General features: G+C 44.0%; 3 protein-coding genes across 3 annotated transcripts; 1 reads left to right on the forward strand and 2 right to left on the reverse strand.

Annotated features, from left to right (window-relative positions):
• Positions 1-1153: 1153 nt before the first annotated feature.
• On the reverse strand, positions 1154-5314 carry LOC136440811 (acid sphingomyelinase-like phosphodiesterase 3b). Its single transcript, XM_066436931.1, has 8 exons — positions 5171-5314; positions 4259-4478; positions 4031-4136; positions 3455-3596; positions 3144-3316; positions 2693-2873; positions 2078-2205; positions 1154-1659 (listed from the first exon to the last, which is right to left on the reverse strand). Exons 1-8 carry the CDS (start codon positions 5235-5237, stop codon positions 1273-1275), a joined length of 1404 nt encoding a protein of 467 aa, XP_066293028.1. The 5' UTR covers positions 5238-5314; the 3' UTR covers positions 1154-1272.
• Positions 5315-6075: 761 nt separating this feature from the next.
• LOC136439512 (uncharacterized) lies at positions 6076-11464 on the reverse strand. The gene is made up of 4 exons (XM_066434930.1): positions 11460-11464; positions 10604-11120; positions 9114-9884; positions 6076-9024 (listed from the first exon to the last, which is right to left on the reverse strand). The coding sequence occupies exons 1-4, from the start codon at positions 11462-11464 to the stop codon at positions 6727-6729; spliced, it is 3591 nt and encodes a 1196-aa protein (XP_066291027.1). The 3' UTR covers positions 6076-6726.
• A 2380-nt stretch (positions 11465-13844) lies between these two features.
• LOC136440748 (caspase-3-like) lies at positions 13845-16284 on the forward strand. Its single transcript, XM_066436854.1, has 2 exons — positions 13845-14381; positions 14821-16284. Exons 1-2 carry the CDS (start codon positions 13895-13897, stop codon positions 15414-15416), a joined length of 1083 nt encoding a protein of 360 aa, XP_066292951.1. The 5' UTR covers positions 13845-13894; the 3' UTR covers positions 15417-16284.
• Positions 16285-16409: the final 125 nt, after the last annotated feature.

Below are 16409 nucleotides of genomic sequence, written 5' to 3' on the forward strand. Positions count from 1 at the left end.
AGGTCCCTCACCAGATTTTAGTATAAAGAAGGAAAGTTCAATTTGGCACTTAAAGAAGGACAGGGGGCAATTTGAAGACCTGGTAGAAGAGTAGCATAGAATGTGTATTTAAGTATGGTGTGGCAGTACAAAGGCGCCCTCTACCGACAGGGCGGGCGGCTTCTACCTTTCCCACTAGCTCGATCAGTTAAAGCGCCATTTTCAAGTGCGCCGAACGTTGCCACGCCGATCTGAAGGTCGGCTCCAGTAGAAGAAGCTTAGAGCAACTATAAACACGGAAAGAAAAGAAGGCAGCCGACACAGCAATTACCAAAACGAACTGACACGAACTATATACCAGATTTCAGTCCATTAAGTGTTTTGTATCATGTATGTGTAATGATATATGCTTATAGATTTATTAGAGCAAATAAACCTTTTACGGAATAAATGGCACCTTTTGGAGACTAATGGGGATCTATATGCGACTAATGGTTCCAAATAGGGGGCCAATATTGGAAACTATTTTGAAACTAGTTCGCGTCCATTCGCAACTTGCAACTGTCAAAAAAATCGCTACGTGACGGAAAAAAACTCTATTTAAGATAGTAGTCTTAAAAAATCCATTTGAAGACTTTTTTAGGCGTACTTGCACTTATGATAGTGTAGATTTTACAGGATTTAATAAAACATAACATGCTACCAGATGAATAGCATGTACATGTGGTTATCTAAATTCATAATATTCTCTGTCATTCCTAATTGAACATGTCGTTGGTCATAATTTGTATGCACATTCTAGACGTTAAAACACTTGTTTCTTGTACTTCTTATTTGCTAGTAATATTGTAATGGTACCATCGGTTTTTCACAAATGGTCACAAATGATTAAGAGACCAAATTGGTTTTGAATAAGACAGGTTGAATTCTATTTGCAAATCCATTTAAGGGAGCAGCATTTATTCATGATTCTGATACTTCTGTCATATTTCTGTTACTTGGAGTGGTGTAATAAGATGGCATCTTCGTCGAGCTCAGCTGCAGGTTTCCCACGCAAAAAAACATTGTTTTCACTAAGATCATTAACAAACATGATGTGAACTAAGTTAAACATAGAAAATGCTAAGCTATCAGTACATTCCTTAAAGGTAAGATCAGTGATATTCACTTTGAAAAATTCGAAACTATAAAGCATATACATCTAAGTAATTAACTGTACTGAATCGGTTTTCAGAAACACATTTTAGAATTATTTGCACATCGTTACAGTATGCTCCAATAGCACTTTAACTGTCAGGCAGCAAGGCCAAAAGCTGCCACGACAAAAGGAAAGAATATTTCGAAGCTGAGAAGCGTAGAAACATGAGCAGTTTTCGCACCACTTGTAGCTGCGTTGATACAGTCCTGATACTTGTCATAGTCGACTTCCTTGATGGCACACAGTTGGGCCACCTTACAGCTCTCATCACATGTAGACTGGTCGTGGCTGACCGAGTTGTAGAGATAGTACTTCTCGAAGTTGTCGGATGACGTGTTGCTGAAGCTGTCAAGGAGGTCCTGAAGTGATGCCGGCGAAGCGTCGGGAAGATTGAAGGTTTCCCTGAGGCTGTACTCGCGTTCCCATAACGGGGAACCCTGCATGTTAGCTAGAGCCAGGTTGGAGTAGTACTGGCTTACATCCTTGTGAGAGAGGGATAAAACATGTTACTCAGTTGCAAAGTATTTCAAATCTGATTAAAAAAATAGCACTTATGAGTAAAGAGTATGCTAGCGGAACACCACTACCAGTGGAACAGTCCCATGCTGCAGTGTTTACACAACTGTGTGGCCCAAGGGCCATAGAAAAGGAGATTGGCACCGCCCTATGCACTAAGTGATGTAGGTAGGATTTTAAATTTTAAAGTATTTCGCTGAAAACAAACCGTATGATCATGACTATTTCACTCTAAAATTGTAAAAGCCTTCTACATTTGCATGATTAAATCGACATATCGACATGATTCCATGAAGACTTAACCTCCTAACATGATGCAATAATGAACGCATCAGAAATTAGTTTTCAATGAAGCAATAAAATGAGTTGTCCAGTCATACTAACCGTCAGATCTCCTGTGTTCTTGTCGTAACTGACCAGTCTGATTCCGGGGTTGTTCGCTCCTACTCCGGCCAGCGTGGTTGACCACGGGGTCACGGCTGGGGCCAGCAACATAGAGTTTACGGCCTTATCTGGACAAACAAACAGAAACAAATGTTTACAACCGTTCATTTCTACAAAACACAATTTCCAATTTAAAGGTACTCTATTTAAGATTTTGGCACTATAATTTAGACTATTTTCACTAAAAAACAAAAGCTTCATGTGAATAACATGTAAGACCAATTTTTAGCATATTTGCATCATTACTTCGTATTTGTGGTGTTAATCTATAGTTCAAAAACAATCTGCAAAAAGTCCGCTGAGTTTAGTTCTGAAGCCATCTCAAAATAGACTCTTCTTCTGTAAACAACAACATACTGTATACTTCTGGTAGGTCCCCCACGGTGGACTAATTCATCAGTTTTCTGGCTCGCAAGTTTTCTTCACACAATATAATCTGCATAGCATTAGGAAACACTACACGTAACACGATATCAAAGGGTGTATTTTGAATGGGCCTAAACCATAGCAACAGGATGTACATCGAAGCTAGCTGTAAGGTTATCGTCCTCTCACCTTCATCGTCATAGAAAAGTTTGAAGCTGTCACAGTGTTGATGGGCAAAGAACTGGCCCTTGATGACGTCAGCATATCTGGCGATGATCTGCAGGTAGCGCCTGTTGTATTCTGGGTAGAACCAACTCTTGCCCTGGTATCGTTCGAAAAACCCTGGCGGCACGTGACCAATCAGGAACACCTACAGAACAAAAACTTTTTGTAAACATCTTTTTGGCCACGCCTAAGGGGTGGGGTAGGGTCTATAGTGTTTTATTTGTTTGAGATCGTAACTATCCGTATGTATGGTCACAGCTAGCAGAAGATTTAAGTATTTGCTTTTTTTTCTGCACAGGAAAGGGACCAGTTGGACAATCTGTTACAGTACTAGTTGTTTGTTTCTCACTTTTTTGTTCTACATCGTATGTGTCAAATTCAATATGAGTAGATAGGATGAAGGAAATAAATTAACCTTCTCATTGTCCGTTTGTGCCTGTTGTAAAACTCCTTCTAGCCAGGAAAACTGCCCCGCTGGGTCCGTATTGCCATCAGTAGGCGTAGTCACTTTGTCGTTAGTGTAGTAGTACACGGTGTTTAGCCCAACGAGCCTGAGACCGGGGCTAATCTGCATCGTGTAGTAAGCACCTGTAGGGGTGAGGACAAAACCATTTTATTGTTTTTAGAGGTCAAGTTGACTTCCATCCATATCTCACCATATGCTAGTAAACACATAACCTCATTGGCTGAGGCAACAAAAGAGTTTATATGTATATTTATGCATACCGTTAACGAAGGTGTTCATTACGTCAGATGACAGCCAGTTTGGCTGATTCCACATGTTCCAGGTGGCGTTGTAAACCGTGTTGGGTGTAGGGGGCATCTGGTGCTTCGGGTGGTAGTCATGGTTACCGAGTACGGGGTACACCTGGGAGAAACGCCATCGGAAAGATGGTGTTAGTTTCACGACGCCATGTCGGTGTAACGACGTCATTTTGGCGGAACGGCGCCATGTTGGTGTAGCGGTGCCATGTTGATGGAACGCCACCATGTTGGTGGAACGGTGCCATGTTGGTATAACCTCAAGTCGAAGATCGCACAGATAATGATAAAATGAATGATTTATACTCTGAGATATACAGCATGAGGCAAAAAGCATGCATGTTTAGGTAGAGGAAATCAGATATTTTGACCATTAAAAATCACATGAGCCAAAACGACTTCGCAGGTATCTTTAATCCATCAACAAGGTAAACGCTAGATTACGTCATAGCAACGTGAAAGAAAGCATACCAAGCATTGTTGGACTGATAGTGAGAGATGGCTATGTAAGTAAACAGAGGGTAACCTAGGCAGTCCTACCTGTGTGTTTGGGAAGACTGATCGAAGAAGATCCGTCAGGTTTCCTATAATGGCCAGCACCACGTCTGTGTTCATCTTGTCGTTATAAATATGGGGAGTGTCGTCTCTACAAAATAACGAAAATATGATAAAATGCAGTGCAAATTCCGCAGAATAGTGAAAACGATAGACGAGTTTTAAGAAGCAGGCAAGAACAAAAGTTATGATGCATAGTTTCAATGAACGTACCCTGTCCAGATGATAAAGTCAGGGTTGGGTTCAATGACCTTCATGGCGTACACAGAGTTGTTGATAAGTCGCCAGGGGGCGTCACAGAGATAGTCTCCCCAGTTTCCGGGATCGTTGGGTGTGGGCTGGCCAGCTGTCTGTGAGTCGCAGATTTTCCCGCTCTCCGCGCCGTTCAGGTAGGTGAAGTCATAGTGGAAGTCTGTCACGTGCCAAAAGACACCTGTGACGAGAGTTGGGACAAATGGGTTATTTATAGACATTTCGACTGATCCAATTGCATGCTGGGAGACGCGAGGCAGTATGGGTAGCGAAGCCGAAAAAACAACATCATTACCATGACAACACGTATGTAGTGCATGCGTATTGGGTCTATGTCGCATGCCTCCTCTTGTGCTAACGTTACCCATAGTGCCTCGTGTATCCCAGCATGCAACGTCTAATCTCATCCTAGAAATATTTCAAAATTGAATCTTGAAAATTATCGGTCATATTTTTACATACACTGTATCATGAGGCACTTTTGTCTGACACTTGGTATAATGCAAACCCAGTATATCATTAATGTTCTATCCCTACAAACACCCTACCTATGACCTCATTGAGTTCAAAGGGGGTTCCCCGTGCGTTCGTGTGCCGTATACACCACCTTTCTACTTTAACCCTCCCCAATACCCCTCATATCTGCAGTTACGTAGATAGAAGTCTTAACGATAAGTTAATGAGCATAGTAGGTATTTGGGTAATACTATTTGATTGATAAAATTTGACCCACGGCCGCACTGCATATCAAACACTATATCTATAACATTCCGTCTTAACTCATACAGAGCCCCGTTTCAGTACTAGTGCAGTAAACAGCTATCCGTTTGGACAAGTTTCAAGACAGAAAGGATAAATAACGACTGTACAAACCGTCTGCGCTACAGCGTGTAGCTAGAGCACACAACAGAAGAGTTGTAAAGACCGCAAAACTCCCCATGGTCGGTACTCAGGAACCTCTCAGGCTTGAAGTGCAACACTGACTGCAAGCTGCTGTTTGATTGGTTGTTTGACCTCTTCACCCGAACAGGTGTGGTTACACGTCACTGCGAAAAACCGTAGCCCCTCCCAGGTTGATAATTTACATGGATCAGGGTACGTAGGGGTTTCTATGAGGAAGTATTTGCCACTGAACGAGCTCTTAATATCTGATCTTATCATTTTCGACGACAAACATCACACCTAGTATCCGGCCGGATGCGATGTCAATCGAGCATTTAAACTAAAGGCTACGCCATTGTTATAAACTAATATGGTACACATCGAGGGACAAAAACGTTCTGAGCCCCTCGAACTTTTGCTGTCAAACACATGACCGCTTGTGACGTAATCTTTGCAAGAGTTATAGGGCTTCTGAGAAACCACTATGTCGGATGCGAGTTATGTTTTCGGCCGGTATTACCGCCCTTCGGCGTAACACAGCAGCTACGCTGTCATGCGGAGCGGCAGCAGTTAGTTATATTTCACTGAAGTAAAGTGCTACACGTAACTTTTGCACATCTAGCTGTAAGCGTTGTTTAAAAGTATCAAATGAGGATGCCCTTACTTTCTGGTAACGAGTTTCACTCTACAACAGGTTTAGGGAAAACAGAATTTTTAATACCTCAAACACGGGTTGATAACACTGTTAATTAAAGGTATTACTATCTAACGTAAAAATGTTAGCTCAGATTCTATCTACAGCTAGCAACGTTCTGGAATTATGAACAATCGTTTCAAGTAACGCAGCTTGAAACTTATCATTGGTAGTTCTGGGAAAATGACAGCGGAGACTGGTATTCGACCGGTTTCGACTTTATTGTCTTTTTCAAGAATGACAGAGATCGGACCACTCCTCCTTTTATACCTTTTCTGTGCCTCCCTAGTGCAGGGCGCTCTAACTTGAGCTTAAGATATTGACCAATCAGCGTTAAGGGTCTCATATTGCCCTGGATATAGGCTAGGTTGCCCTGATCTGAAGGTCTAGTTCACTATGCACTAGCTAGGCTACATTGCTCTGGGTGCCCTCCAGGTCGTTTAGCCCTGACCTCAGTTGACCTATGATATGACTTTATCTATTGTTCTAGAACAATTGTACATGTCATGAGGGTCTTACTATACATTGGTGGAGGAGGCACATTACAATTATGACGTCATGGTGGACGTTTACAATGGTATGCGTGTTTACAAAGTCAAGGAGAGTGGTCCGTACAAGCAGAGTGAAGCTAAATACATGAACAGGAAGTCTGCCGCTAGGTGGCTTAAATACAGAGAATCAAGTACAAGATACAATCAAATTACAAACAAAGCATGAATGTAACAGACTACCGAACTTTCTAAGTTAGTGCTCGGATCCATAGGATACTAGTAACCAGCAAATGCGAAGCGTAAATCAACTACAAGTCAAAGTGTTAGCGCCGGTTACGACGAGAACTATACTTCTTGTCCCCTCATACCCTGGTTATTTCCAGTGATTCCAGGTTGAGTCCTTCTGGGTGAAGTGTTCGGAGCTGATGTATCCAGTAGGATTCTCTGCTGAGTCGTCGTTGTCGTGTGAGGTCTTCGGTCCTGCCGTATGCCAGCTTCTCGAGTCCGACGACCTCCATGTCCGCGACGGTGTGGCTCGGTTGGTTGAAGTGGGCTGCGATGGGTGTATCCTTGTCCGTCTTGATGGAAGATCGGTGCCCGTTCATCCTGTTGGCCAATGTTTGTCCTGTTTCGCCGACGTATTGTATGCCGCATTTCTTGCACTGTATCATGTATATGATATTCCTGGTGCGGCATGTGATGTGGGCCCTGATGGTGTAGCGTCTCGAAGTGCGATGGCTTTGGAAATCCTTGCTCTTCCTGACGTATGTGCAGGTGAGGCACTTTCTTCCGCACGGGTATGATCCCGGAGGGATGTTTTTCGTGATGAAATTCTTGTTCTCCCTCGGGATCTGGGCCCTCACCAGTGTATCCCTCAGATTTTTGTTGCGGCGGTAGGCGATGAGTGGTGGATCTTGGAAGAGTTCTCGTGTTCTGGGTGATAGTTGTAGAATGTTCCAGTACTTTCTGAGAATGTTGTTGATGGGTGGTAGATGTGGGTTGTAGGTGGTGACTAGGACTGGTCTGTCTTGCGAGGCAACCTTTTTCTTTTTGGCTCCTAGGAGTTCCTCTCTTGGGCGGTCTTGGGCGCGTTGTGCAGCTTGATCCAGGAGGGCGTCTTCATAGCCTCGATTCTGGAAATGTTCTTTTAGCTGCTGTGCTCGTTCCCTGTATTTGGGTTCGTCTGAGCAGATTCTACGAACGCGTAAGAATTGTCCAAAAGGTATACCCCGTTTGCAGTGGGTGGGGTGGGAAGGGTTCCTTAGAAGATATTGGTGCTTATCTGTGGGTTTTGTGTAGAGATCCGTGGTGAAAGCTCCCTCCGAAACGCTGATGGTGACGTCCAGGAAGTTGATAGATGTAGTGGAGGTTTCTACCGTGAACTTGATGGTTGGATGTGCTGTGTTGAGGTCTTTTATGAATGACTTGAAGTCTTCTTCCGAGTGTGTCCAGATGGCGAAAACATCGTCTATGTACCTCCACCAGACTAGTGGTTTGAGGTTCCTCTTGTAGACGTGTTGTTCCTCGAATTTTCCCATGAAGATGTTTGCGTATGAAGGCGCCACTCTCGTTCCCATAGCCGTTCCTTGGACTTGGATGTAGTGTCCTCCGTTGAACTCGAAGTTGTTGAGGTTCAGGATCCTGTCCAGTAGGTCGCAGATGGCTTCGGTGGGAACGTCTGAAGGGTTCTTTTGGAGCGCTTCGCGAGACGCTTGTATACCTTCTTCTGTTGGGATGTTAGTGTAGAGGGATGACACGTCCAGGGTGACCAGTTTGGCGGTTGGCGAAATCTTCCCGAGTTTGTTGAGTTTCTGTAAGAAGTCCGTAGTGTCCTTGATGTAAGATGGTAGTCTTTGCACCAAAGGGCGGAGGTGGTGGTCAGCAAATTCAGAGATCCTTTCTGTTGCACAGTCATTGGCTGAGATGATTGGTCTGCCCGGGTTACCTTCCTTGTGGATCTTAGGGAGAAGGTAGAAGACAGGCGTTCTTGGGTGTACGGGCGCAAGATAGTTGAACTCGTCTTCGCTGATAGTTCCTTCGTTAAGAAGTTTAAAGAGAGTTGTTCTTACCAGCGCGGCGTGTTCCTCCGTGGGGCAGGAGTCGATGTGCTTGTAGTGATCTTTGTTGGAGAGTTGACGTAGTGCTTCTTGGATGTAGTCTTCTCTTTTCATGATCACTACCGCGGAGCCCTTGTCTGCGGGTTTGATGATGATGTCAGTTCTTCGGCTGAGTTCCGCAAGGGCTTCGCGTTCTGCACTGCAGATGTTGGTCTTGAACAGTCTTGGTGAAGGTTCCTTGTGTTCTAGGATTTCCTTTTCGACTGCCATGATGAAGGTGTCTAGCGCCGGATCTCTGTGGGTGGGGGGAGTCCACTTGCTTTTGACCTTGAATTTTTGGGTCTCCATTTTGTCGTGGTCAGCAAATAGTTCCCGCAATCGAAGTCTTCTGAAGAAGGCGTGGAGGTCTGTGATGAGTTGTTGTCGGTTGAGATCAGTGGGTGAGGGGGAGAAGTTGAGTCCTTTAGAAAGTGCAAGTATGTCAGTGTCGGTGAGTGGTATGTCCGAGAGGTTTACCACTGTTTTCCTTGCTGCTTCGAGGAGTTTGCGGCGGCGTATCTTCCGTATCCTGTCTTTCCTCCTCTTGCGTTTTTCTTGGATGGCCTTTTGGCGATTAAATCGCCGAGGGCGAGCACGAGCCTTCTTATGGAGCCCCCTCGTGGGTTCCTCCTTGCGTTGGCCTGCTTGCGTACCTTTTCTGGTGCATTCTGGCGTTTGTCCTTCTTTGCCGATGGGGCGCTTTTGTTGCTTTCGTCGCCTTTGTCGGTGAGGCGCTGCCGTGGCTGCTCCTTGTTGTCGGACCCCTCCTGTGGAGGGGTACTTCCGTTTTTTGGACGCTTCTTGCTGGGGCCGTTGACGGCGATGTCACGATCTCGCTGGAACTTTTTCTCCTTGGTCTTGAGGAGGGCGGCTTCCTTTCTCTTCTTGAACGTTTCCACGTTCTTTTCAAGGGTTTCCCGTTCTTCTTGAGGAAGTTCCTCTGTCTTCCGATTGAGGCCCGCGATTGTGTTGTCCAGGACATCTTCTGCTGATCCGTAGAAGTCGATGATCAGACCCATCAGGGTGCGCGATGTTTCCTTGAGGGTCTCGTCCCAGCGGCGATCGAACTCTGGGTTCGTCTTACCCAACATGGGTTTCTTCTCGATCACCAGGCCTTTGGGGATCAGGTGCTCATCCAAGTACTTCTGTAGCGTCTCTCGGTGGAGTTGGTAACGGAGGCTCTTGTCGGTGGCCTTGATCAGGTCCTTTTGTAGAGCGGTGGTGTTCTTCGGGGGAAGGGGGTCTTGGCGTACAGCGTAGATAAGTACCTTCCGTGCTGGTTCCTGTTCTGGAACGGATGTCTCAGATCCGTTCCGTTGTCTTTTCTTCTCATTCTTCTTCTCTGCTTGTCTCTCTTCGTCACGTATTCTTGACGTCGAAGTCTCGTGGCTGGATCGCTTGGCTTCTGCCGTGGATACAGCATCCTCCCAAATTGTAAGGGTAGACATCATTGGTAGTTCTGGGAAAATGACAGCGGAGACTGGTATTCGACCGGTTTCGACTTTATTGTCTTTTTCAAGAATGACAGAGATCGGACCACTCCTCCTTTTATACCTTTTCTGTGCCTCCCTAGTGCAGGGCGCATAGAATTAAAATAAAAAAGAAAAAAAAAAATAAAGAAATAGAGGAAAAAAATATAGATATATAAAAAAGATAATTAAAAATAAAAATAATAAAAAGAAATAAAAGAGAGAGAAGAAATATATAAAAAGGAGTAAGAAAAATATACATAGTGATGTTTGACCTATGATATGACTTTTATCTATTGTTCTAGAACAATTGTACATGTCATGAGGGTCTTACTATACATTGGTGGAGGAGGCACATTACAATTATGACGTCATGGTGGACGTTTACAATGGTATGCGTGTTTACAAAGTCAAGGAGAGTGGTCCGTACAAGCAGAGTGAAGCTAAATACATGAACAGGAAGTCTGCCGCTAGGTGGCTTAAATACAGAGAATCAAGTACAAGATACAATCAAATTACAAACAAAGCATGAATGTAACAGACTACCGAACTTTCTAAGTTAGTGCTCGGATCCATAGGATACTAGTAACCAGCAAATGCGAAGCGTAAATCAACTACAAGTCAAAGTGTTAGCGCCGGTTACGACGAGAACTATACTTCTTGTCCCCTCATACCCTGGTTATTTCCAGTGATTCCAGGTTGAGTCCTTCTGGGTGAAGTGTTCGGAGCTGATGTATCCAGTAGGATTCTCTGCTGAGTCGTCGTTGTCGTGTGAGGTCTTCGGTCCTGCCGTATGCCAGCTTCTCGAGTCCGACGACCTCCATGTCCGCGACGGTGTGGCTCGGTTGGTTGAAGTGGGCTGCGATGGGTGTATCCTTGTCCGTCTTGATGGAAGATCGGTGCCCGTTCATCCTGTTGGCCAATGTTTGTCCTGTTTCGCCGACGTATTGTATGCCGCATTTCTTGCACTGTATCATGTATATGATATTCCTGGTGCGGCATGTGATGTGGGCCCTGATGGTGTAGCGTCTCGAAGTGCGATGGCTTTGGAAATCCTTGCTCTTCCTGACGTATGTGCAGGTGAGGCACTTTCTTCCGCACGGGTATGATCCCGGAGGGATGTTTTTCGTGATGAAATTCTTGTTCTCCCTCGGGATCTGGGCCCTCACCAGTGTATCCCTCAGCGTGTAGCTAGAGCACACAACAGAAGAGTTGTAAAGACCGCAAAACTCCCCATGGTCGGTACTCAGGAACCTCTCAGGCTTGAAGTGCAACACTGACTGCAAGCTGCTGTTTGATTGGTTGTTTGACCTCTTCACCCGAACAGGTGTGGTTACACGTCACTGCGAAAAACCGTAGCCCCTCCCAGGTTGATAATTTACATGGATCAGGGTACGTAGGGGTTTCTATGAGGAAGTATTTGCCACTGAACGAGCTCTTAATATCTGATCTTATCATTTTCGACGACAAACATCACACCTAGTATCCGGCCGGATGCGATGTCAATCGAGCATTTAAACTAAAGGCTACGCCATTGTTATAAACTAATATGGTACACATCGAGGGACAAAAACGTTCTGAGCCCCTCGAACTTTTGCTGTCAAACACATGACCGCTTGTGACGTAATCTTTGCAAGAGTTATAGGGCTTCTGAGAAACCACTATGTCGGATGCGAGTTATGTTTTCGGCCGGTATTACCGCCCTTCGGCGTAACACAGCAGCTACGCTGTCATGCGGAGCGGCAGCAGTTAGTTATATTTCACTGAAGTAAAGTGCTACACGTAACTTTTGCACATCTAGCTGTAAGCGTTGTTTAAAAGTATCAAATGAGGATGCCCTTACTTTCTGGTAACGAGTTTCACTCTACAACAGGTTTAGGGAAAACAGAATTTTTAATACCTCAAACACGGGTTGATAACACTGTTAATTAAAGGTATTACTATCTAACGTAAAAATGTTAGCTCAGATTCTATCTACAGCTAGCAACGTTCTGGAATTATGAACAATCGTTTCAAGTAACGCAGCTTGAAACTTATGAAACACTGAACAAAAGCTTGATATAACAACGGGACGATTGATAAAACCATCGGCTTTTATTATGAATTTCTATTGGAGCCATTGTGATAGCACTGCGCAACTTCCACAGAGCTTGAGTAACACTTTGCCTAGCCTAAAACATTTTTCATGCTTTCTTATTACCACATATCACTCTCACATACTGTTTAAATGCTAAAGTTTTCGGTGTTTTTATGTTCAAGGTTTTCCCGTTGATTTCTTCACCGTGGACTTCAAACCATCTTCTGCCCGACTACTCCCTTGTCTAAGCACTACGTACTATACATCGTACAGTATTATGATGTATTGGAGGCACATGTTACGATTAAATACGCAAGAACCCTTAACAAGACACAATTGAAAACAAACATTGATTACATATATTAGATATCAAGAATGCCACACAAATAGTTCATTACTTACTGACAGAGCTGTAACTAAATATCTGCTGCCAAGCGGCGCGTACAGGACAAAATTCCCTTGCCACCGTCAGACATTGTGTTAGTAGGGTTTTTTTGGCACCTTTGTTCTGTGACGCACTCGCACAGCCAGGTCAGATATTCGACTTTTGAATGTAGGATCACGACCAAAATGGTATCATTGAAAAGGGTGATGTATACGCTTTCCAATGATACATAATGCTATACAACTGATAAAGTATCAACGTTCAACGCAGCCACGATTTATTAGATTATCAAACTTAATCGTTTCCGAAATGTTTATGCTTAATATGTTTACAGACAATACAAAAGGAGAAGGTAATTCTACGCCTGTATAACCCGACCGCGGGGGCTTGTCACATTTCAGACATTCCATTCTTACCTAACCGCCTTTGATGGTAGAGTAAGCGGAGCAAAAGGTCACTTTGATGTAAGGATGAAGGTATGCAGGACGAGCTCAAAGATTAAAACAGGGGAATCCCCTGACAGCTAACGCTACTTCAGCCACACGCAGGTTAGTGGAAACATCGCACAGCGAGCTGCGACTTTGGTCCTCAAATCGTCTACTACATTCACGTCTTGTAGGTAGATAAAAATAATGCCCTAATTTTGGAAGCTCTGGTAACAAATGTTGCTTTAGTTTCAGTGTACTTTTACCGTACTACAATTAAGTAGTTCGTCGAACTACTAATCGTCGTGCATGGGAATTTGGGTGCATGTCAGAAAAGACAAGATGGCTGCCTTCGATATGAATGCTAACGCGTGTGTTCTTGTGAGCGGGTTTCCGAACTATGTTAGCAGCCGACTTTTGGAGGAGCATTTCATGACAATGGAGGATGGCCGTGGAGGAATACGACAGCTCGTCATGTTCTCAAACATAGGAACTGCACTGATAGAGTTCTGGGCACCAGAATGTAAGTAGACTTAGCTCATACCGTGCACACGAGTATCTTACTATACCATACTAAATGACGGAAAATACGTTTATACGTTTCTATAATGTCCCCAAAATATGTCCAGAGCACACCGGGTCACCCCTGCTCTGGGTGTGACGGGTTATGTATGGTGCAAATATTTGTTACATATAAAAAGAATTAAAGCTACACCCTTGGAGTTTTGTTAAATGGAATGTTTCACTTTCCTAGTCGCGCTTGCCCGCCTTGTTTGCATGCCATTACTTCTTGACACACAAAACATGAAAATTTACCAGCATTACGTATTTTGCTACTATATGTTACACAAGACAGAAAACAATTATAAATCCGTTGTTTGAGAATCATGCAAAAGAACCCCTGTTAACGTGGCTACATTACAGACTATAGAGCTAACATGCATTTTCAGAACAGTCGAAAATAAGTGGCGTTGTCGAATGATTTAACAAAGTTGGAAAGCTTGGCCATTTCCTTACATTCTCTATGCGGTCATCATATTTCATAGATGCCGCTAATGTTCTCGCAAATGAACATCACATGCTGGAAGGGACACTGCTGCAAGTGAGAGGATTGCCATCCACGTTTTGTTTAACGGGGAACGTCGAAAGCTTACAGACAAAGCTAGTTCAGCTCAACAAACTCATGTATATACAGTCTGAACTGAATGCAGACCTCCGGGCAGGACATAAGGCCACCCGACAGAGCCTGATCAGCAAAGAACAACAACTTCAGACTGTGGCAACAGAAAATATGCAGCTGAAGACGGACCTTACGCGCGAAAAACAAGCCAAGGGATGCTCTTTCAACCTGTGTCGAAGGCTGGAGGAAGAAAACGTTCATCTCATGAACCGGACGGAAGCTGATAAGAGGGAGATCGAACGGCTGAAGGAGAAGATCGCCTCCTTGTCTACCGAGCCCACCTGTACATACGACATGAGGCGCGCTCCGCGTGGGGTCGCCATCATCATCAACAACATCCACTTTGAGGACATGGGAGATCGGTGTGGGGCTGAAGGCGATACAGGTCAGGGGTTAAATCAGGATGGATGGATGGATGGATGGATGGATGGATGGATGGATGGATGGATGGATGGATGGATGGATGGATGGATGGATGGATGAATGGATGGATGTTGGATGAATGGCGATTGGATTATTGGATGAATGGATGGATGGATGGATTTACGTTGATGAAAGTTAGACATCCAGGTAGTAAGATACGCCAAAAATAATTACTCAAGCAACTGGATAAAGTTTTGAAACTGCATGATGGATGGATTTGTTTGAACCTTTGTTTATTCATGAGAAGCTGAGGGGATGGATGGATTGATGTATATAGATAGATAACCGTTCTTTGATATAGAAAGATAAATGCATAGATAGACGTTCCTTGATATAGATAGATAGATATGAAGTTAGGTCGATAGACCATATTAATGTTCACGTATGTACATTTTATACAGGTCGCCTTCGAGAAACCTTTGAAAGCCTTGGTTTCACCGTCGTGACCTTCAGCGACCTTGACCATGCCAACATGGTGGCTACTATGAAGGACCAGGGCAAGGCTGACCACTCCAACTACGACTGTTTCGTCTGCTGCATCATGTCGCACGGCACCATGGGAAAGGTCTTCTCCTCCGATGACGTAGGCATAGATATCTGTGAGCTCATGAAGCCCGTCAATGCTAAGAAATGTCCATCTCTAAAAGGCAAACCGAAGCTGTTCTTCATCCAGGCTTGTCAGGGAGAGAAAAGTCAGGGGAGGGAGAGCTTTGATGGCGACCACGATGCCAAACCTGTCCCCTTCATCTGCCACGAGGCCGACTTCTTCCTGGGCCTGGCCACGGTCCCAGGCTATGTGGCTAGGCGGGACCAGGACGGGGCTCCCTATGTGCACCATTTGGCAAAAATGCTGACAGAGTTCGGCCCAACTCACGATCTGTCCACCATCATGGCCATGGTGTGCGACAAAATGAACGAAATCAATGACGACAAGTTTGGGTGGATCTCCTCAAACCACAGTACTTTGCGCAAACAGATTATCTTCAATACAAAGTGATTCAATATCATTCAAAGAAACAGTAACAACAGGGCATGACTTTGGTTGCATCTTTTTGGTACAGGAGAATGAGACACACAAATGTCTATGACTACTGATTTTCAGAGCAATGTACCCACATTCTATGTAACGTTACATATTTACTCGAGCGCCGAGTCATGGTAGGAACTGTACTAAAAGAATGCACCATAGATTCCACTTTATTGTAACGACAGTGAATATGGTGTTTGTTTGCACTTTTGTTCTGTCTTCATAGAATTGTTTAAAAATTGTGAATACAATTTATCAACAAATCATGTAACGTTAGACAGGTAAATGTATATTGCTTACCATGCATAACAGACGCAAGAATAGAGCTAAATCTTTATATCATGCAGACTATTCAGTAGCCTAGGTGTAGTGACGAAGCAATGCAGAAATGTGTAATTTGTGGGTATGATAATTGTACAAGTCATATTCAAGTAAATTTCCAGTAGTTTAGTGGACAAAATTGATGCCATTGCTTTCTACGATTTCTATTGAGAAGGGTTTTGAAGTCTTTGAAATGTTATGCCTACTCATTTTCTAAACTTGTAAATGTTTCAAATAACACATAAACAACGAATGAAAGACTCTTTGTACACAACCAAGTGTTTTATTCAACCGACGTTTCGGTGACCGTCCGTCAACTTTCTCAGGGCAATTCTGACTGGTTCACATTGTACTGCAGCTATAGGTGTCGCTGCTTACAGATGCGGTCCCAAAAGTAAACACTTATGAAAGTAATGAGAACTAGATAGAAATCAAAATACATGAAGATTACTTACTAGTAATCTATTTCGTGAAAAAAACTACCATTGGTCACGAAACCTGATACGCTGTATATCAACTCGACATATTGAACAGCTCTCTACAACAATCAATTATCCATTGTGTGCTTTGCCGGATGTGCTAATCTCAGTTGCCCAACAGTCCTTGTTGCTGACATCGAACAAAACGCCGCCAATCAATATG

Source organism: Branchiostoma lanceolatum, chromosome 8, assembly GCF_035083965.1.
Source record: "Branchiostoma lanceolatum isolate klBraLanc5 chromosome 8, klBraLanc5.hap2, whole genome shotgun sequence".
Taxonomy (NCBI): Eukaryota; Metazoa; Chordata; class Leptocardii; order Amphioxiformes; family Branchiostomatidae; genus Branchiostoma; species Branchiostoma lanceolatum.